The sequence below is a fragment of the Triticum urartu genome, chromosome 7, assembly GCF_003073215.2.
Source record: "Triticum urartu cultivar G1812 chromosome 7, Tu2.1, whole genome shotgun sequence".
NCBI lineage: Eukaryota > Viridiplantae > Streptophyta > Magnoliopsida > Poales > Poaceae > Triticum > Triticum urartu.
Window position 1 is genome coordinate 649,613,554 of NC_053028.1, and position 23,384 is coordinate 649,636,937.

General features: G+C 45.6%; 1 protein-coding gene across 1 annotated transcript; it reads left to right on the top strand.

Annotated features, from left to right (window-relative positions):
• The first annotated feature begins 18,240 nt into the window (after positions 1–18,240).
• LOC125525082 (auxin-responsive protein SAUR71-like) lies at positions 18,241–18,847 on the top strand. Its single transcript, XM_048690109.1, has one exon. It carries the CDS (start codon positions 18,340–18,342, stop codon positions 18,625–18,627), a length of 288 nt encoding a protein of 95 aa, XP_048546066.1. The 5' UTR covers positions 18,241–18,339; the 3' UTR covers positions 18,628–18,847.
• The last annotated feature ends 4,537 nt before the right edge of the window (positions 18,848–23,384 follow it).

Genomic DNA, 23,384 nt, shown 5'->3' on the forward strand with positions numbered 1-23,384 from the left:
GGAGGCCGCCGGCCACAGTCGTAGACATGCGAAGGGCAATCCGCATAGAGGGAAGTGTTCGGATACTTCTCCATCACCAAAAGTTATGAAAAATTACCATCATTCCTATAGCACATGTGCCCACGTCGTGTAAAAAACTCATAATTTTATCATGATCCGAGTATTTAATAATATTCACGTTGCACCGTTACCGCAGAACGTCTACTACTATATCATCGTCGTCCGTGAGGGGGCCACACCCCGGAGACGCGTGCCGCCTCTTCGGACATGCCACAACACCACCCTGCATGTATGAGGGGCCAGTGCGACGCTCTGGTGGCATTGCCACCCCCTAGGCCCCCCGTCCCGCCTAACCCTAGAGCGGTTGACCACGAGATCTAGCCCTTTGACTTCCCACGGGCGGGCTTTGACCACTAGACCTCTCCACCCGGTTGTGTCTGGTCAGCACAGTGGGACACCTAGGAGCAACATCCGGGCCAAACCCATAGCTACATCCCCTTCGTGTAGACCCGACGCGTCCGTTTCCCCCATCCAGGTGCCGGTGGCGGCGCCATCCGTGAGCTGGGAGGCCACGCCCCGGAGACGCGTGCCGGGCGTTTTGCAACCGCCACAACACTTTCAGACTTGTGAGAAGCTGTGTACGCAAGATTGGCGGCATGCTAGCCCATGGAGGCCGCCGGCCACAGTCGTAGACATGCGAAGGGCAATCCGCGTAGAGGGAAGTGTTGGGATACTTCTCCATCACCAAAAGTTATGAAAAATTACCATCATTCCTATAGCACATGTGCCCACGTCATGTAAAAAACTCATGATTTTATCGCGATCCGAGTATTTAATAATATTCACGCCGCACCGTTATCGCATAACGTCTACTACTGTGTCATCGCCGTCCGTGAGGGGGGGCACACCCCGGTGACGCGTGCCGCCTCTTCGGACATGCCACAACACCACCCCGCATGTATGAGGGGCCGGTGCGACGCTTCGGTGGCATTGCCACCCCCTAGGGCCCCCGTCCCGCCTAACCCTGGAGCGGTTGACCACGATATCTAGCCCTTTGACTTCCCACGGACGGGCTTTGACCAGTGGACCTCTCCACCCGGTTGTGTTTGGTCAGCACAGAGGGACACCTGGGAGCAACATCCGGGCCAAACCCACAGCTACATCCCCTCCGTGTAGACCCGACGCGTCCGTTTCCCCCCTCCAGGTGCCGGCGGCGGTGCTGTCCGTGAGGGGGGCCACGCCCTGGAGATGCGTGCCGCCTCTTCGGACATGCCACAACAACACCCCGCATGTATGAGGGGCCGGTGCGACGCTCCGGTGGCATTGCTACCCCCTAGGGCCCCTGTCCCGCCTAACCCTGGAGCGGTTGACCACGAGATCTAGCCCTTTGACTTTCCACGGACAGGCTTTGGACAGTGGACCTCTCCACCCGGTTGTGTTAGGTCAGCCTAGAGGGACACCTGGGAGAAACATCTGGGCCAAAACCATAGCTACATCCCCTCCGTGTAGACCCGACGCGTCCGTTTCGCCCCTCCAGGTGCCGGCGGTGGCGCCGTCCATTAGGGGGACCACGCCCCAGAGATGCGTGCCACCTCTTCGGACATGCTACAACACCACCCGGTTGTGGTAGGTCATCCCATAGAAACACTTGGGAGCAACGTCCCCTCCGTATAGACCCGATGCGGCTGTTTCCGCCCTCCAGATGCCGGCGGCGGCGCCATCCATGAGGGGGGCACACCGCGGACGTGAGGGGGTCACACTCCGGAGAGGGTGCCGGGCGTTTGCAACCGCCACAAAACTTCTGTCGGCATAGCTGTTTTTGATTTTAATAAAATATAAGGACCTATATTCAAAAGAACATGACGGCACATTATTAACATGCTCGAAAAAAATACAAACTATATATATATTCATAATCTATGGAAAAAAATACAAACTACAAATATATTCATATAATACATAAAAAGCATAAAAACATATGTAAAAAAACATGTAAAAAAATAACTATGCCGACGGCATAGAGACGACAGGGTTTAGGTGGGTGCCGAGCCGCGGATCGGTGACGTGGTGCCTATGCCGACGGCCGCCGTCGGCATAGCTACGCCGTGGATCAGTGACGTGGCATGTGGAGATATGCCGACGGCCGCCCGTCCCGACCGTCGGCATAGGTTTGACGGTGTTAGCCGATGGTCACGGGCGGGGTCGCCGGGCCCATTTGTATGCCGATGGCTTGTTTATCCCGACGGCTGCTGTCGGCGTGTCCGTAGCTGTACCGACGGCCGTTCTGTACCGACGATTGCCGTCGGCGTAGATCAGGGTAGCCCGACGGCCAGGACTAGGCTGTCGGCATAGCTCCAAGTAGGCCGACGGCAGCCGTTGGCATAGTTTTGGCCGTCGGGGCAGGACCGTTTTCCGGTAGTGTATGTACCCAGACATCACCAACTCTGTACTCAAGAACCCTCAAAAAAAAAAAACTCTGTACCCAAGAAGTCGCTACACGTGATGGGCAACGGGAGGACGAGGCACGCACCTTGCTTGATGAGGTGGAGTATTTTCGTATCCATGAAAATCTCGAAGCACCTAAAATTTCATCGATAAGCTTCCTGGAGGCTCCATGCACAACCTTGGGCTCAATGTGCAACACACCACTAGATTCGTTGCCACCAAATTCAAGCTCTCCTCGTGCATGTGCGATGCTAGTGGTCGCGATCTTGACGACCAAGTTGGTGCAAAATAAGGGTGCCTATTTGGTGCTGGGCGGCATGATGTTGGATGCATACCATAGCCAGCCTCAAGTGATGCTCGTGGTTCTACAATTAAAATTGCATGGACTAAAGTTTCCCATCCGGCGAAGATGATGCTCACACTGGCATGTCAGAATCCTCTAACGAACCAAATCAAGAGGGAAGTACGCAAACACAAAAATGGATTTTAATCGTTCAGAAATATCTAAAAGGACGACATACATTGTAATCTACAAATGGAAATTAACTTCGTAAACAAAAGATGTACTATTTCTATGAGAAAATTTAAAAACCTTATGGACTGCCTAACATTTTTGCAGAAAATATATAGCTTTTCAATTTAACTATAGAGTTTCATTCTGAAAGGCAATGAAAAAAGTCACCGAATTAACTAAATAAACATATATATATATATATATATATATATAAGGGGAGCAAAAGTCCTATGTGTGCACAACTGAAAGAAATCCGTGATCTAGAGTTGCCCAAACCCACCCAAGGCATTGCTACAAACATACCCAAATCCACACCAATAATAACAGAGCGTTATTTGGGGAGGGATATCGAGAAAAAGAACAATGTACGAAATATTGTGTCACAAATGCATACTCAATTTAGGGTTATGGGGCCCTCCTCACTCCCCCACCTTGGGGGGGGGGGGGGGCTTGCCTATAAAAGCATTAATTGTAAGTGTTTATAAACAACATTAATGACGTTAATAACAATTGTTTAGGAAGAACTTTATATTCCGGATAGCCTGAACTGGCTAATTATCGAAGTAAAATTTTGTAGTTGTCCCTATTCACCTCCACTCTAGGGCTATCTTGATCCTTTCAACAACCAAATCCTATATCATATATGGAGTAGTACACCACATCCTATAGGTTTCATCGATTTTAGAGTTTGGAATGCACTCTAGTATTTAGTGATACACATAAGGTTAGCCTAACCAGTACCCCACTAGATATCTGGATCCGCCCTAGATGTAAACATAGTGCAGATGAATTATTGGGAGAACCCCGTATAGAGTGCAATTGTACAAATAAATGACCCGCTTAGGAAATCTTGAAGATTGCATTTCAAAAAGGAATAATAAAAACTTGAAGCAAACCAGGCCCTGGAGCTATTTCCTAGAACATATAAGTAGAACCTAAGGCTTAGAGTATGGCAAATAAAGGAGCCGAATGCTGGCTATAAAGGGATGCTATGTCATCTAAAGTTTCATGAAAAAACACTCATATAATATATTTGTTGTTAGATTGGCTCTAACATCTAATTTATATTTTTTGAATGAGAGAGTAGTCCATGACGTTAATATAGAAACAATGGTACACAGCATGTTACATAATAAACCTAAATTGCATCTCGTTTAACGCTTGCATGTATGAGGCATATGATTATAAGGGAGTTGCGTGCAAACTACTTTTTTTGGTCCATGTGCTATAGCTTCACTCTCTCTTTTCTCTTCTCATCCTTCTAAGGATTTTAACACATGAGACACACTCTAGCCTGCTAGTAGGACATATTATGCTTGCTTTTAGAAATATGTATTCATGCCATTATATGTGGCCTCGGTTATCTCCTCAACCCACTGCCATGCATGTGAGCATGTACTAACGAGTTGTTCGATCGAACAAGATATCGAGAGTCTAGCAGGAGTGCTAGCGTCACCCCACTTGTCCGGGTCAATATTGGCATGCATCCACAAAGGATAATATTAATACGGGGAGTTCAATTCAAAATTAGTTACTAGTATAGCTCTTAAGAGTTTTCTCTCTCGAAAAAGCACTAAAATATATTAACCAAATTAGTAGTACAAACAACCCTAGAATTTTTGTTACATCAAGGTATCTGGAGACCGACCATCTTCTTCCTACTGAATGGGTAGATGATGTCTCGCCGCACGCCGCTCCATTGGCGGAGCAAGCCTGTCGTTGTTGTTAGTGGATGTGAAGTCATTACGGGCATAGTCCCGTCGGACTATCGTCCCAATGAAGGCATTCACAACTAGACGAACCGCATATGAGATAGAACCATACCTCCATTATTTGTGACATGCCTCACATCAGCATCGAAGCATGAACCAACGTGAAGGGTACAAGGTAGGAGGCCAGAGGTAAGCTGCCACCGCCACACCTACGTACCCTGCAAAGCTAGCTTCACCATTCAGAAAGGACAGTAGGAATCTACATTTATGAGTCATTGACGTCGCCCATTGTGATGAGACGGCTCGAGAACTTATTCATCAGGCTGGCGCCGCCACCGTCATTGATGATGCGCCACCATGTAATCCTAACTCGAACATATATATGGGTTGGCACCAAGACACTAGGGTTCCCCATCCCTCATACCGTGAGAGAGGCGGGCGAAGGTGGGGGGGGGACCCATGAGCTCAACACCAACAATGTTGGATGGTGGTGAATGGTGGCTCATCTTAATTGCATCTTAGGGAAGATGGGAAGGCCCACAGGTTCGACACTAGTCATGTTTTTTCCTTTGCCATCTGCTATTAGCTTTAGAGTTGCAAATTAAATAAGGGCGACGCTATACGTCAACTTGATCCTGGATGATAATTGGATCATATCAGCTGCCTCAGAAGCCGTCTGATCTCTCCCTGCACCAGCCGTGCACCCCATTAGTTTGTAAATGTCTTGTGTTGCATTCATGGATTACAAAACGAGCCGTGTTGTGCTTCGTTGTACTATTTTCAATGGTTTATGTAAAAATATTCCATTACAATATGGTCTATGTTGCTGCCCCATCCTTTACAACATGGTTAGTGTTGCAACAGCAACATGGGCTATGTTGCAATCGCAAACTGAGCTCCCACGGGGAAACACATCATGTATCACACGTTGTACCCATCCTTTGCAACATGGCCCATGTTGCAACTACATCACGGGGCATGTTGCAATCCTTAGGCCGAGCTCTCACACAGACATGCGTTATGTGCCTCACACTATCCTCATCTTTTGCAAACATTGCCTGTGTTGGTGACTGCAAGAGCGTCATGTTGCAATCCGGGCTGAGCTCCTATAGGACATGTGTCACACACGCGAGACGATGGACAACACGACAGAAATTCGTCCATTTAAGCATTAGCCTTTTGCTTCAAATAATGCTCGATCTCGAACTCTCATATGGACATGGTATGCAAATCGCTAATGAGGCAACGAGAATATTCAAATTATGTGCGCCCGTAGCTTGGACTGGCTCTTGAAACGTGGGCTTTGTTTTTCGAACCATGTACTGCTATCGCGTAAGGCTGGTCATAGTGGGGAGTAACTTAGACTAGTATCATGCATATGACACTAGTCTAAGTTACCACCTTCATAATACAAAGTAACATAATAGTAGTATCATAGATGGCTTCATTTATTAGCTCGTAGACTCATCTTGTCTTAAAAAGCGCTATGTTACAGTAACATATTATGTTACCACATCTCATTAATTACTTGCCATATAAGCAGAATTGTTTTGAAGTGTGTTATGTTACTAGCTAAGTTAGTCCCACTATGACTAGCCTAAAGATGATAGATATCCCCTACGACTAAAGCTAGACCAGGCACAGATTTTCATGGTCGAGAGAGATGTAAAAGTTGGCTGGATGATTCTGGTCGGTGATGCTTCTCCCGGACAACTCTAGTTTGAGGAGTTCAACGAGATGTACGTACGTAGTCATGCCAAGAGAATAGTCCTTGTGTCACGTGCAACCTCGTCAATCTCAATCAGTAATGCAATTAAGCACGCGTGTGCGAGGTAAGTAAAACCTGCCAAAGGAGAATCTCGGTGGCCGGAAACGACCGTACGTGGAGTAGCTCGTTCAAATGAACAGCTTCCATCGGAAGCTCGGCGACACCTTCGCCGGGCGACCAGAGGAGATGGAGGTATCGATCGCCCAAGTTTTGCAAGCTAGCTCGATGAAATTTCTACTACCAGGACATGTCATGTACAGCACGTACGTAGTCCTGCCCGACCGGCTGATTGTTCTGTAGTACGGGTTGGTGGCAACGTGTAGTGCGGTCCGTGCTGTGGTCAAGTCGCCGATCGACTCGTCCAGCACCATGGCCGGTGACCGGAACCACCGGCTGAGTCACCGCCGTCCGCTTGATTAGTATTAAACGCATTAAATTAATTAAGGTGGGTCAGCTGGACCAGTTCTTCAGAAGCAACTTGCAAGCACACTTTTTTTTAAAAAAAAAATCCAGAAAGAAGGATCACCCTTGACCTCTGCATCATTGCGACACACGAAACCGTTCATTTATTTAAGTTTAATAAACAATCTTCAGCACGGAAGTAACTTGCGAAGCATAGTGTGCGTGTTATATATGCACTGCATTTTATTAATGAAACACCATTTGTTGATGAGAGAGTTGTGTGGATTCTAACATGGACGTTAAAACAGAAAGAAAGAAAAAAGTACCATCCCGCTCTATCCCAAACCGTCACCAATGGTGGTTTGTACGGCCATCTCTCAAATCGTCGTGCTTGAATCATCTTCTTTGGCGGTTCAGGGAACCCCTCGCCCCAACCCTAACCCCCAAATCCCCAAATACACTCTCAATGGAAGTCTTGGAATATTCATGAATTTGCTGATCAACAAGCTGAGATTGTCTCTGAACTTGGAAACAGGGCAAGGTACTAGAGCACGGAATGATGCCTCTTGGAAAAATCAACCGGAGACACGAAGATGGGTGGAAGAAGTACTCTCACCTTCTTTTAGCAGAATACTCAAGCCAACAACGTGGTCCATAACATTCAGCCGTGAGGTCAGGAGGTTGTAGGTCTTGATGTCAACGTGCTTGCGTGCCTAGCGAGATCTAATGCCCCAGTTACCTTTTACTTTAAATTTGCATGTTTTTGTATTCTAGATATGCCTGACATGTGCTTGAATCATGTATAATCTTGTATCTTTGAAATGGAACACTAGACAGAGAGCCCATCATGATTGAAACAAACCTTAACCCGGGTACCATTAACCTCCATCCTCGCTTCCACCATCGTGGCCATGTAGGCTCCACTCCACATTGCTACCGCCTTCGGCTCTGTCTAAACTCATGCGACCTTTGATTTGACTATCATAAGTAATGAGCGAACAAGACAATGTACATATCGATTGTGATTTCACAAACTTGCAATCAGCAGAGCTTTAATGCAACTGAAAATTAATCAACATAGCTTTATTGCAACCGAAAATTTAGAAAGAGATAGTGCGAAGAACACGCCCCATGCAAATTATGCTGGGGAATAACGAACCCCCTACCATGCCCACTGCCATGGACGCTTAACATATCATGCACTCCAGGCACCCCTTGTCGACATCGCCATCGTCAAGATCCTCCCCAGTCCTCCTTGTGTGTTGACTCTAGAAGTCAAACTTTCGAGTGATCTTGCTCAAGTTCTTGCCCTTGTCCCATGTACCTGTTCTCCATAAACGTTTGTGATGTTTTTTTTATCGTTCCACACATTATAATTGTATAATGAAAGGCCCGGGGGAGTACCACTGTGTTTATAATTATCTACAATCTACACAACTTGCACATTAAAGGATGTCGATCTTTTGATACATCATTCCATTGCAATGTTGGGGAACGTAGCATAAATTCAAAATTTTCCTACGTGTCACCAAGATCTATCTATGGAGTCATCTAGCAACGAGGGAGGAGTGGATCTACATACCCTTGTAGATCGCGCGTGGAAGCGTTCAAGAGAACGGGGTTGATGGAGTCGTACTCGTCGTGATCCAAATCACCGATGATCCTAGCGCCGAACGGACGGCACCTCCGCGTTCAACACACGTACGGAACGGAGACGTCTCCCACGCCTTGATCCAGCAAGGAGGAGGGAGAGGTTGATGGAAATCCAGCAGCACGACGGCGTGGTGGAAGTAGTGGGATTCCAACAGGGCTTCGCTAAGCGCTGCGGGAGGAGGGAGATGTGTCACGGGAGGGAGAGGGAGGCGCCAGGCCTTAGGTATGGTTGCTCCTCCTTTTCCCCACTATATATAGGGCCAAGGGAGAGGGGGGAGGCGCAGACCTTGCCCCTTCCTCCAAGGAAGGGGGCGGCCAAAGGGGGGAGGAGTCCATCCTCCCCAAGGCACCTCGGAGGTGCCTTCCCCCTTTAGGACTCTCCCCTTTTTCTCTTCTCTTGGCGCATGGGCCTCTTGGGGCTGGTGCCCTTGGCCCATATAGGCCAAGGCGCACCCCCTACAGCCCATGTGGCCCCCCGGGGCAGGTGGCCCCACCCGGTGGACCCCCGGGACCCTTCCGGTGGTCCCGGTACAATACCGGTGACCCCGAAACTTGTCCCGATGGCCGAAATAGCACTTCCTATATATAATTCTTTACCTCCGGACCATTCCGGAACTCCTCGTGACGTCCGGGATCTCATCCGGGACTCCGAACAACTTTCGGGTTACCGCATACTAATATCTCTATAACCCTAGCGTCACCGAACCTTAAGTGTGTAGACCCTACGGGTTCGGGAGACATGCAGACATGACCGAGATGACTCTCCGGTCAATAACCAACAGCGGGATCTGGATACCCATGTTGGCTCCCACATGTTCCACGATGATCTCATCGGATGAACCACGATGTCAAGGACTTAATCAATCCCGTATACAATTCCCTTTGTCCAGCGGTACGATACTTGCCCGAGATTCGATCGTCGGTATCCCGATACCTTGTTCAATCTCGTTACCGGCAAGTCTCTTTACTCGTTCCGTAACACATCATCCCGTGATCAACTCCTTGATCACATTGTGCACATTATGATGATGTCCTACCGAGTGGGCCCAGAGATACCTCTCCGTTTACACGGAGTGACAAATCCCAGTCTCGATTCGTGCCAACCCAACAGACACTTTCGGAGATACCTGTAGTGCACCTTTATAGTCACCCAGTCACGTTGTGACGTTTGGTACACCCAAAGCATTCCTACGGTATCCGGGAGTTGCACAATCTCATGGTCTAAGGAAATGATACTTGACATTAGAAAATCTTTAGCATACGAACTACACGATCTTTGTGCTAGGCTTAGGATTGGTTCTTGTCCATCACATCATTCTCCTAATGATGTGATCCCGTTATCAACGACATCCAATGTCCATGTTCAGGAAACCGTAACCATCTATTGATCAACGAGCTAGTCAACTAGAGGCTTACTAGGGACATGGTGTTGTCTATGTATCCGCACATGTATCTGAGTTTCCTATCAATACAATTCTAGCATGGATAATAAACGATTATCATGAACAAGGAAAAATAATAATAACTTATTTATTATTGCCTCTAGGGCATATTTCCAACAGTCTCCCACTTGCACTAGAGTCAATAATCTAGTTCACATCGCCATGTGATTAACACTCACAGGTCACATCGCCATGTGACCAACATCCAAAGAGTTTACTAGAGTCAATAATCTAGTTCACATCGATATGTGATTAACACTCGATGAGTTCTGGGTTTGATCATGTTGCTTGTGAGAGAGGTTTTAGTCAACGGGTCTGCAACATTCAGATCCGTATGTACTTCGCAAATTTCTATGTCATCTTGTAGATGCAACTACTACGCTACATTTGGAGCCATTTCAAATAACTGTTCTACTTGGAGCTATTCCAAATTGTTGCTCCATTATACGTATCCGGCATCTCTACTCAGAGCTATCCGATAGGTGTTAAGCTTGCATCGACGTAACCCTTTACGACGAACTCTTTTACCACCTCCATAATCGAGAAAATTCCTTAGTCCACTAGTTACTAAGGATAACTTTGACCGCTGTCCTGTGATCCATTCTTGGATCACTCTTGTACCCCTTGACTGACTCATGGCAAGGCACACTTCAGGTGCGGTACACAGCATAGCATACTGTAGAGCCTACGTCTTAAGCATAGGGGACGACCTTCGTCCTTTTTCTCTATTCTGCCGTGGTCGAGCTTTAAGTCTTAACTTCATACCTTACAACTCAGGCAAGAACTCCTTCTTTGACTGATCCATCTTGAACACCTTCAAGATCATGTCAAGGTATGTGCTCATTTGAAAGTACTATTAAGCGTTTTGATCTATCCGTATAGATCTTGATGCTCAACGTTCAAGTAGCTTAATCCAGGCTTTCCATTGAAAAAATACTTTCCAAATAACCCTATATGCTTTCCAGAAATTCTACGTCATTTCTGATCCATAATATGTCAACAACATATACTCATCAGAAATTCTATAGTGCTCCCACTCACTTCTTTGGAAATACAAGTTTCTCATAAACTTTGTATAAACCCAAAATCTTTGATCATCATCAGAGCATACATTCCAACCCCGAGATGCTTACTCCAGTCCTTAGAAGGATAGCTGGAGCTTTGCATACTTATTAGCATATTTCAGGATTGACAAAACCTTCCGGTTGTATCATATACAACCTTTCCTCAAGAAAATCGTCGAGGAAACAATGTTTTGACATCCTATCTGCAAGATTTCATAAATAATGCAGTAATCGCTAATATAATTCCAACAGACTCTTAGCATCGCTACGAGTGAGAAAGTCTCATCGTAGTCAACTCCTTGAACTTGTCGGGAAACTTCTTAACGACAAGTCGAGCTTTCTTAATGGTGACATTTACCATCATTGTCCGTCTTCCTTTTAAAATCCATATGTACTTAACAGCCTTACGACCATCAAGTAGTTCTTCCAAAGTCTACACTTTGTTTTCATACATGGATCCTATCTCGGATTTTATGGCCTCGAGCCATTTATCGGAATCCGGGCCCACCATCACTTCTCCATAGCTCGTAGGTTCATTGTTGTCTAGCAACATGACTTCCAAGACAGGATTACGTACCACTCTGAAGTAGTATGCATCCTTGTCATCCTACGAGGTTTGGGAGTGACTTGATCTGAAGTCTCATGATCACTATCATAAGCTTCCACTTCAATTGGTGTAGGTGCCACAGGAACAACTTCCTGTGCCCTGCCACACACTAGTTGAAGAGACGGTTCAATAACCTCATCAAGTCTCCACCATCCTCCCACTCAATTCTTTCGAGAGAAACTTTTCCTCGAGAAAGGACCCGATTCTAGAAACAATCCCTTATTACTTTCGAATCTGAGACAGGAGGTATACCCAACTGTTTTGGGTGTCCTATGAAGATGCATTTATCCGCTTTGGGTTTGAGCTTATCAGCCTGAAACTTTTTCACATAAGCGCCGCAGCCCCAAACTTTTAAGAAATGACAGCTTAGGTTTCTCTAAACCATAGTTCATACGGTGTCATCTCATCGGAATCACGTGGTGCCCCTTTTAAAGTGAATGTGGTTGTCTCTAATGCTTAACCCATAAACTATCGTGGTAATTCGATAAGAGACATCATGGTATGCATCATATCCAATAGGGTGCAGTTATGATGTTCGGACACACCATCACACTATGGTGTTCCAGGCTGTATTAGTTTTGAAACAATTTCCACATTGTCTTAATTCTGTGCCAAACTCGTAATTCAGATATTCATCTCTATGATCATATCATAGATCTTTTATCCTCTTGTCACGATGATCTTTCAACTTCACCCTGAAATTACTTGAACCTTTCAATAATTCAGACTCGTGATTCATCAAGTAAATATACTCAACATCTACTCAAATCATCTGTGAAGTAAGAACATAACGATATCCACTACACGCCTCAGCACTCATTGGACTGCACACATCAAAATGTATTACTTCCAACAAGTTGCTTTCTAGTTCCATTTTACTGAAACCGAGGCTTTCAGTCATCTTGCCCATGTGGTATGATTTGCATGTCTCAAGTGATTCAAAATCAAGTGAGTCCAAACGGTCCACTTGCATGGAGTTTCTTCATGCATATACACCAATAGACATGGTTCGCATGTCTCAAACTTTTCAAAAACGAGTGAGCCCAAAGATCCATCAACATGGAGCTTCTTCATGCGTTTTATACCGATATGACTTACGTGGCAGTGCCACAAGTAGGTGGTACTATCATTACTATCTTTTGGCATGAACATGTGTATCACTACGATCGAGATTCAATAAACCATTCATTTTAGGCGTAAGACCATTGAAGGTATTATTCAAATAAACAGAGTAACCATTATTCTCCTTAAATGAATAACCGTATTGCGATAGACATAATCCAATCATGTCTATGCTCAACGCAAACACCAAATAACAATTATTTAGGTTTAACACCAATCTCGATGGTAGAGGGAGCGTGCGATGCTTGATCATATCAACATTGGAAACACTTCCAACACATATCGTCAGCTCACCTTTAGCTAGTCTCCGTTTATTCCGTAGCTTTTATTTCGAGTTACTAACACTTAGCAACCGAACCGGTATCTAATACCCTGGTGCTACTAGGAGTACTAGTAAAGTACACATCAACACAATGTATATCCAATATACTTCTATCGACCTTGCTAGCCTTCTAATCTACCAAGTATCTAGGGTAATTCTGCTCCAGTGGCTGTTCCCCTTATTACAGAAGCACTTAGTCTCGGGTTTGGGTTCAACCTTGGGTTCCTTCACTAGAGCAGCAGCTGAATTGCCGTTTCATGAAGTATCCCTTTGTTCCCTTGCCCTTCTTGGAACTAGTGGTTTCACCATCCATCAACAATTGATGCTCCTTCTTGATTTCTACTTTTGTGGTGTCAACCATCGCGAATATCTCAAGGATCATCATATATGTCCCTGATATATTATAGTTCATCACGAAGCTCTAGCAGCTTGGTGGTAATGACTTCGGAGAACCATCACTATTTCATCTGGAAGATCAACTCCCACTCGATTCAAGCAATTGTTGTACTCAGACAATCTGAGCACAAGTTCAACAATTGAGCTTTTCTCCCTTAGTTTGCAGGCTAAGAAAAACGTCTGAGGTCTTATACCTCTTGACGTGGGCACGAGCCTGAAATCTCAATTTCAGCCCTCGAAACATCTCATATGTTTCGCGACGTTTCAAAACCGTCTTCGGTGCCTCAATTCTAAACCGTTTAACTGAACTATCACGTAGTTATCAAAATGTGTATGTCAGATGTTCGCAACATCCATAGAAAATGTTCGAGGTTCAGCACACTGAGCGGTGCATTAAGGACATAAGCCTTCTATGAAGCAATGAGGACAATCCTCAGTTTATGGACCTAGTCCGCATCATTGCTACTATCAACTTTCAACTAAATTTTTTCCTCTAGGAACATATCTAAACAGTAGAACTGAAGCGCGAGCTACGACATAATTTGCGAAGACCTTTTGACTATGTTCAGGATAATTAAGTTCATCTTATGAACTCCCACTCAGATAGACATCCCTCTAGTCATCTAAGTGATTACATGATCCAAGTCAACTAGGCCGTGTCCGATCATCACGTGAGACGGACTAGTCATCATCGGTGAACATCTTCATGTTGATCGTATCTACCATACGACTCATGCTCGACCTTTCGGTCTTCTGTGTTCTGAGGCCATGTCTATGCACATGCTAGGCTCGTCAAGTTAACCCTAAGTGTTTTGCATGTGTAAAACTGTCTTACACCCGTTGTATGTGAACGTAAGGATCTATCACACCCGATCATCACGTGGTGCTTCGAAACGACGAACTGTAGCAACGGTGCACAGTTAGGGGAGAACACTTCTTGAAATTTTAATGAGGGATCATCTTATTTACTACCGTCGTTCTAAGAAAATAAGATGCAAAAACATGATAAACATCACATGCAATCAAATAGTGACATGATATGGCCAATATCATATTGCTCCTTTTGATCTCCATCTTCGGGGCTCCATGATCATCTTGTCACCGGCATGACACCATGATCTCCATCATCATGATCTCCGTCATCGTGTCTTCTTGAAGTTGTCTCATCATCTTATTACTTCTCCTACTACAGCTAACGGTTAGCAATAAAGTAATGTAATTACATGACGTTTATGTTGACACGCAGGTCATAAATAAATTAAGACAACTCCTATGGCTCCTGCCGGTTGTCATACTCATCGACATGCAAGTCGTGATTCCTATTACAAGAACATGATCAATCTCATACATCACATATATCATTCATCACATCCTTTTGGCCATATCACATCACATAGCATACCCTGCAAAAACAAGTTAGACGTCCTCTAATTGTTGTTTGCATGTTTTACGTGGCTGCTATGGGTTTCTAGCAAGAACGTTTCTTACCTACGCAAAAACCACAACGTGATATGCCAATTGCTATTTACCCTTCATAAGGACCCTTTTCATCGAATCCGATCCGACTAAAGTGGGAGAGACAGACACCCGCCAGCCACCTAATGCAACTAGTGCATGTCAGTCGGTGGAACCAGTCTCACGTAAGAGTACGTGTAAGGTCGGTCCGGGCCGCTTCATCCCACGATGCCGCCGAATCAAGATAAGACTAGTAACGGCAAGCATATTGAACAAAATCTGCGCCCACAACTACTTTGTGTTCTACTCGTGCATAGTAACTACGAATAGACCTAGCTCATGATGCCACTGTCGGGGAACGTAGCATAAATTCAAAATTTTCCTACGTGTCACCAAGATCTATCTATGGAGTCATCTAGCAACGAGGGAGGAGTGGATCTACATACCCTTGTAGATCGCGCGCGGAAGCGTTCAAGAGAACGGGGTTGATGGAGTCGTACTCGTCGTGATCCAAATCACCGATGATCCTAGCGCCGAACGGACGGCACCTCCACGTTCAACACACGTACGGAACGGAGACGTCTCCCACGCCTTGATCCAGCAAGGAGGAGGGAGAGGTTGATGGAGATCCAGCAGCACGACGGCGTGGTGGAAGTAGCGGGATTCCAACAGGGCTTCGCTAAGCGCTGCGGGAGGAGGGAGATGTGTCACGGGAGGGAGAGGGAGGCGCCAGGCCTTAGGTATGGTTGCTCCTCCTTTTCCCCACTATATATAGGGCCAAGGGAGAGGGGGGAGGCGCAGACCTTGCCCCTTCCTCCAAGGAAGGGTGCGGCCAAAGGGGGGAGGAGTCCATCCTCCCCAAGGCACCTCGGAGGTGCCTTCCCCCTTTAGGACTCTCCCCTTTTTCTCTTCTCTTGGCGCATGGGCCTCTTGGGGCTGGTGCCCTTGGCCCATATAGGCCAAGGCGCACCCCCTACAGCCCATGTGGCCCCCCGGGGTAGGTGGCCCCACCCGGTGGACCCCCGGGACCCTTCCGGTGGTCCCGGTACAATACCGGTGACCCCGAAACTTGTCCCGATGGCCGAAATAGCACTTCCTATATATAATTCTTTACCTCCGGACCATTCCGGAACTCCTCATGACGTCCGGGATCTCATCCGGGACTCCGAACAACTTTCGGGTTACCGCATACTAATATCTCTATAACCCTAGCGTCACCGAACCTTAAGTGTGTAGACCCTACGGGTTCGGGAGACATGCAGACATGACCGAGATGACTCTCCGGTCAATAACCAACAGCGGGATCTGGATACCCATGTTGGCTCCCACATGTTCCACGATGATCTCATCGGATGAACCACGATGTCAAGGACTTAATCAATCCCGTATACAATTCCCTTTGTCCTATGCGGTACGATACTTGCCCGAGATTCGATCGTCGGTATCCCGATACCTTGTTCAATCTCGTTACCGGCAAGTCTCTTTACTCGTTCCGTAACACATCATCCCGTGATCAACTCCTTGATCACATTGTGCACATTATGATGATGTCCTACCGAGTGGGCCCAGAGATACCTCTCCGTTTACACGGAGTGACAAATCCCAGTCTCGATTCGTGCCAACCCAACAGACACTTTCGGAGATACCTGTAGTGCACCTTTATAGTCACCCAGTCACGTTGTGACGTTTGGTACACCCAAAGCATTCCTACGGTATCCGGGAGTTGCACAATCTCATGGTCTAAGGAAATGATACTTGACATTAGAAAAGCTTTAGCATACGAACTACACGATCTTTGTGCTAGGCTTAGGATTGGTTCTTGTCCATCACATCATTCTCCTAATGATGTGATCCCGTTATCAACGACATCCAATGTCCATGGTCAGGAAACCGTAACCATCTATTGATCAACGAGCTAGTCAACTAGAGGCTTACTAGGGACATGATGTTGTCTATGTATCCGCACATGTATCTGAGTTTCCTATCAATACAATTCTAGCATGGATAATAAACGATTATCATGAACAAGGAAATATAATAATAACTTATTTATTATTGCCTCTAGGGCATATTTCCAACATGCAACCCACATGCATTTAGCTAGATTAAGACGGCCGTCTGGATATGGTCGGGTCTTGAGAGGGTTATAAACTTATGTGAACTGGATCGCCATGGTCTAGGTTAATTAATACGAAACCCTTTACCTACTAAAAAAAGAGATGTTATAAACCATGTGCTCCAATCTGGTGCGTATCTCACGTGCGGATGTGATGCTCATGCACACTCACCTCTTCCTTGTAGGAAAAAAAGGTTGCATAATTGCATTGTTGTTTGACTTACTGGTCAATCAAGTTATTACCAGGGGCAAAACCCTTGGAAAAAGTTGAGAAGTTCCGCTGGTTGATCATGCAATTGAGATCATTCGCTATCCCTGCTCGATAGCGTTGTCAACGTCAAATCCTATCCCACCACAGAATACCATTTTGCATCCATGTTAATTAGAACCCCCAAAGTCCACCCCCCACCTAGAAAAAGAAGAAGTTATAGGGCAGAACACAAACATACAAACATGTGGCGCCGTCTTGTAGCTGCCGGTGGTAGCTAGATTTGGTTTCAGTATTTTTGGAACTGATTAATCAACAACGAACTCATCTTCACGATGTGAGAGAGGGACTATTCTTAATCTTCAAGGTTGGTTGATTGGTACAAAATATGTAATAATTAGATCATGCATGCACATCCATATTCCAGTTGACCAGTTCTATGCGTAAATAGGAAACTCTGCGTGAGGCACTCATACACCTAGCACTAGAGTTTGTGTCATGAAAAAAACCCAGGTACATGTCTAATTCGCTCTCTGAAGGAGCATACATCTTGAGAAGCACAAGCTCTCTTATAGTCAAATTAATGTTAATTTGGAAAAAAGATCAATGTTTATGCCTGATCTAGATATATAATAATTAACTAATCCAATCTAGCGGCCGGTTCATAAACTTTGAAAAGTCTTATTCCATTAGCTATATAGCTGGGTAATTGAGGGGCAATAGTACTAGTATATTATAATGCGTGTAGCTAACCAAATTCCATGCTCATAACTTTCAACGATGCTGATGATACGATAGCCAACATGTTTGAATCCAGTGGAGATTGACCTCAACCACGACTGCTACGCCACCACAGAACAGTAATCCTTCCATCCACCCCCCCCCCCCCCCCCCCCCCCCCCCCCCCTCTCTCTTTCTCCTCTCTCTCTCTCTCTCTCTGATCCAATCAACCATTCCATCGCCTATAAAAGGAGAGCCAACGCCAACGCCAAGAAACACAAACACACATGTAAATTCAGATCGATCGAAATCTAACCTCTAGCTAACAGGTAACAGCTAGCTTATATATATATACTAGCTAGTATCTCCTACGTTCGTCAGCGATAAACCGCGATGAGGGAGCTGATCCGGCGGCTGAGCTTCTCGGATCGGGTGAGCGATGGCAACAACGGCGGCGTGCCGCGCGGGTGCGTGCCGGTGCTGGTGGTGGGCAACGGCGAGGAGGAATGCGAGCGGTTCGTTGTGAGGGTGGAGGCGCTGCGGCACCCGTCGCTGTCGGCGCTGCTGGAGATGGCGGCGCAGGAGTTCGGGTACAAGCAGGAGGGCATCCTCCGCGTGCCCTGCGCCGTCCACCAGTTCAGGCAGGCCCTGACCACCGCCGCCGTCTCCAAGAACTACTAATTAGTACTAATTAATTCTTAGTTAATCCATCGGTTGACTTCTTCGGGTAATTAAGGAGCGATTCCTTGGTGCTGTTGAATAGTTGACTCTCCTACACCACGTTTCTTCTCTCTTTGCCTTTTGATTTCTCTGGTTGGTCAATGACATGAGAAGGTTGCCATATGTATTGTGCACTTTGTAATGCACATTGTAATTTACGGATAGACATCCTGTCATATAAATAAAAAGTGAAATAACTGATTATTCGGTACGAGCGTGGCTATTCTACACTGACAGACATTGCATCCCCGCTACACCCATGATTGAAAACTTATCATAAAGAAATAAAAAAATCCGGAACTTTGCAGATCTGATTAGAGCAAATGTTTTAGGTGCATGCAAACTTTCGTGGCCAAATGACATCCGAGAAGCTTTGTACAAAAACAAAGTTTGTGCTCAAATATAAAATCTGAAAAGTGGGTGAAGAGCAAGAGTTTGTATTTCATTTCATATGGAGTTCATTCGTTGCTATTTCGCGATCAAACTTTGCAAGCTAGTAAAAGATTTGCTCATAAGCAATGCCAAAAAGTTTCTGATTTTTTTAAAAAGTTTCAATTTTATTTGATTTTACTGTTCATTGCGTGGGTGCATCAAACGTTGGTGCAACCACTACTTTCTCTGTTCGGCATATATGCACCTGTTTCCTTTCTAATATTGGTTCTTTTTTTGGCAGTTTTCTTATCAAATGAGAATGAGAGTGGCATGTTTACTTCTCATGATGCAGAGGCCTGAGATATACGCCACACTTTTCGTTTTTCACATTACATGTTTATTTCCATCTATTTATATATAAAAAGTAAATGATGGATTAATTAGAAGCAAGAGAATTAGTCTATCCCTAAAAAAATTAGTCTAAAAAATTCCACGTTAATCAGAAAATATTAGCCCTAGATCTGGTTGGTCTTTTAAAATTATAATCATCTAACTGTTAGATATGCGTAACATATATAGCATCGTGGTAACAGACAACAAGTCCTTAATGTGTCGTACCTTTATTTATTTTACATACATGGTAACGTGCCAGACCTGGTCTCTCACGAAAAACATTTTTTTAATAAGATGAAGGAAAAACTCACGTATCCATCAGGTAAGCACACATCTCCCACGCCCTTTTTGTAGGTACCCATCCCACGTCCTTAATCCAGGGAAGAAAAAAAAAGAGGAACTTCGTCTTTAAAAAAAGATAAAAGCAACGTACAGACTATTATTACCTAACCATAAATATCTCCCATCTCGCTCACGTCATGATGCCTACACTACAAAAAAAGACACTTCTGTGATGATACGTGTTTGTCACAGTAAGTCATGTTTTCTGTCATTGTAGGATCGAAAGTATGTCTAGATGGGGGGGGGGGGGGGGGGGTGATTAGACTACTTGACCAAATAAAAATATAGCCTTTTCCTAATTTTAGTTCTTGGCAGATTTTAGCAACATAGCACAAGTCAAGCAATCAACCTACACATGCAATTCTAAGAGTATAGCAGCGGAATGTAAAACAATTGCATATGAAGGTAAAGGGATGAGTTTGATGGAGCAAACGCAATGTTGACACGGAGATTTTGGCGTGGTTCCGATAGGTGGTGCTATCGTACATCCACGTTGATGGAGACTTCAACCCACGAAGGGTAACGGTTGCGCGAGTCCACGGAGGGCTCCACCCACGAAGGGTCCACGAAGAAGCAACCTTGTCTATCCCACCATGGCCATCGCCCACGAAGGACTTGCCTCACTAGAGTAGATCTTCACGAAGTAGGCGATCTCCTTGCCCTTACAAACTCCTTGGTTCAACTCCACAATCTTGTCGGAGGCTCCCAAGTGACACCTAGCCAATCTAGGAGACACCACTCTCCAAGAAGTAACAAATGATGTGTTGAAGATGGACTCCTTGCTCTTTGTGCTTCAAATGATAGTCTCCCCAACACTCAACTCTCTCTCATAGGATTGGATTTGGTAGAAAGAAGATTTGAGTGGAAAGCAATTTGGGGAAGTCTAGAGATCAAGATTTATGTGGTTGGAATGGAATATCTTGACCTCAACACAAGTGTAGGTGGTTCTCTCTCAGAAAATATGTATAGGAAGTGTAGGCATGTTCTGATGGCTCTCTCCATGAATGAAGAGTGGGTGGAGAGGTATTTATAGCCTCCACACAAAATCTAACCGTTACACACAAATCACCAAACTCGGTGGGACCAAATCATGAAACTCGGTCAGATCGATTTAGTTCAAAATGTGAACGTTAGGATTCTCGGTGGGACCGACATGTCAACTCGGTGGGACCGACATGTCAACTCGGTGGGACCGATTTCGTTAGGGTTAGGGCATAACGTAATCTCGGTGAGACCGATTACACAAACTCGGTGAGACCGATTTTGGTAATGGACTAACAGAGAGTTGGCCAGGCAAACTCGGTGGGACCGATTCGCTCATCTCGGTTGGACCGAAGTGTTACGAAAGGGAAATAGAGAGTTTACATTGCAATCTTGGTGGGACCGATCGCTCATCTCGGTTTGACCGAAATGTTACGAAGGGAAACAGAGAGATTACAATCCCATCTCGGTGAGACCGAGATCCCTATCAGTGAGACCGAAAAGACTAGGGTTTCTGGCAGTGGCTATGTCAACTGAACTCGGTTGCGCCGGATAGAAAGAATCAGTGGGGCCAAGTTGGATATTTGGTGTGGAACATATGTGGATATGAGAAAGTAGTGGAGGTTTTTGGAGCATATCACTAAGCATTTTGAGCAAGCACCTCATTAAGCAACACCTCATCCCTTCTTAATAGTATTGGCTTTTCCTATAGACTCAATGTGATCTTGGATCACTAAAATAGAAAATGTAGAGTCTTGTGCTTTGAGCTTGAGCCAATCTTTTATCCTTAGCATTTTGAAGGGTCCACTTTCTAATCCATGCCATGCCAACCATTGAGCTTTCCTAAAATATTCATCTTGGAATAGCATTAGCTCAATGAGCTATATGTTGTTAGGAATTACCAAAACCACCCAGGGATAGTTGCACTTTCAGTCATGCATGTACATCCATGACAATTTTATGATAGAATCAAGATAGTCATATCTGTGCTATCGTACAAGTGTTCCATGACATTACCAAAATTATCATCACAGAAATGTCCACTTTCATGACGATAAATTGCGCGTCATAGAAGTTCTTTTGTCAAGGGTGACCGACACGTGGCATCGACCGTAACGGGTCGCCGTTAAGCTATCGGGTCCGGTTTTGGATCCGAGAACCCGTTAACAACCCGGACCAATGGGGATTTTCCATGTGTAAAATTCTTATTGGCCGGAGGAAACACGTGTTGGCTCAACATTCGGACAAATGTCATCCACTCATTGGACATTAGGCGCCTATGATACGTCGACACGTGGCATGGCCCAACAGAGGCCCATTCCGATGAAAAGGCCGGCTCAGCTAAAGGCCCACCATGTTTTTTCAGACACTTGTGGGCTGGCCCATTAACAGCCTGCCATCTTTTGGGCCAAAATGAGGCCCATAGCAGATCAGGCCCGTTCACATCCTGCCGTGTTTTGGGCCAAATTACGGCCCATATCGGATCAGGCCCGTTAACATGCCACTATTCTTTTGGGCCCATTCTAAGACAGGTTTGTATTTCAACCTGTTAAATGCCCGTTAACCAGTTCGGCCCGATAATAGTTTCGGCCTGTTAGCGGCCTGTGGTGCATCTGGGACACTGTCGGCCCGGTTTAACTTTAGGCCCTTTAACGACCCATGCAAAAACTGGGCTATTTCTTGCCCGAAGTAACTTTAGGCCTCTTAACGGCCCGTAGTCTTCGTGGATAAATTTCAGCCCAACAGGCCTATCGGCCTGTTAATGGCCCGTGGAATAGTTGGGCCTAATTACAGCCCGCGTTGAATCAGGCCTGCTTACAGCCCATCTGATAATGGCCCATGACACTTTTGGACCTATGGCCCGCATGGATACCAACCTGCTTAAAGCCCATAATTTTATTGGGCCAAACTGGCCCAAGATATATTTTGGCCTGTTAACTGCTCGTCCTATTTGGGCCAAACACGGGCCTTAGGAAGTTTTGGCATGTATTGGCCCATGAATTTTTCGGCCCAATGCTGGACCAATCTAGGTTTTAGCCTGTTAAAAGCCCATGGTATTCTCTGGCCCAGCTGGCTAGAACTTTACTTGGCCTGTTAAAGGCGGGAAACTACTATTGGTTTAGATCTGCTAATGGCCCAAGATGATTATAGGCCCACGTTTTGGCCCATATGAGTAACGAGCCGGCCTGAAGACCGACAACAATAAGATCCACCGAACCTTCCGGCCCAAATTACAGCATACCGACCAAAGAATAAACCTAGACTATACAATAACAAAATTACGACATATTACATCCATTGGGAATCAAAGTTCGCTACCAGTGATAATAAAGCGCAACGTGACCGCGGATTACATATACTGGGCATCAATGGTCGCCACCAGTGCATATAAACGCGCCGACAAAAGAATATACAAAATTGAGAGCATTTCAGAAGGCACTAGGCCTTTACAGGACGGGCCCCGCAAGTAGCCGAACAAGATGATGAGACCTCAGTTGTGTCAACGATAGATGCTCCATCCCTAGCTGTATGGCACGATAGTGCGCATGTCAGTCCGCTGACATCTTCTTTGCATCTTTGACTTCAAGTCAGAGCTGAGCTGAAGCAATCCTTTCCGCTTTAAGTTGAGA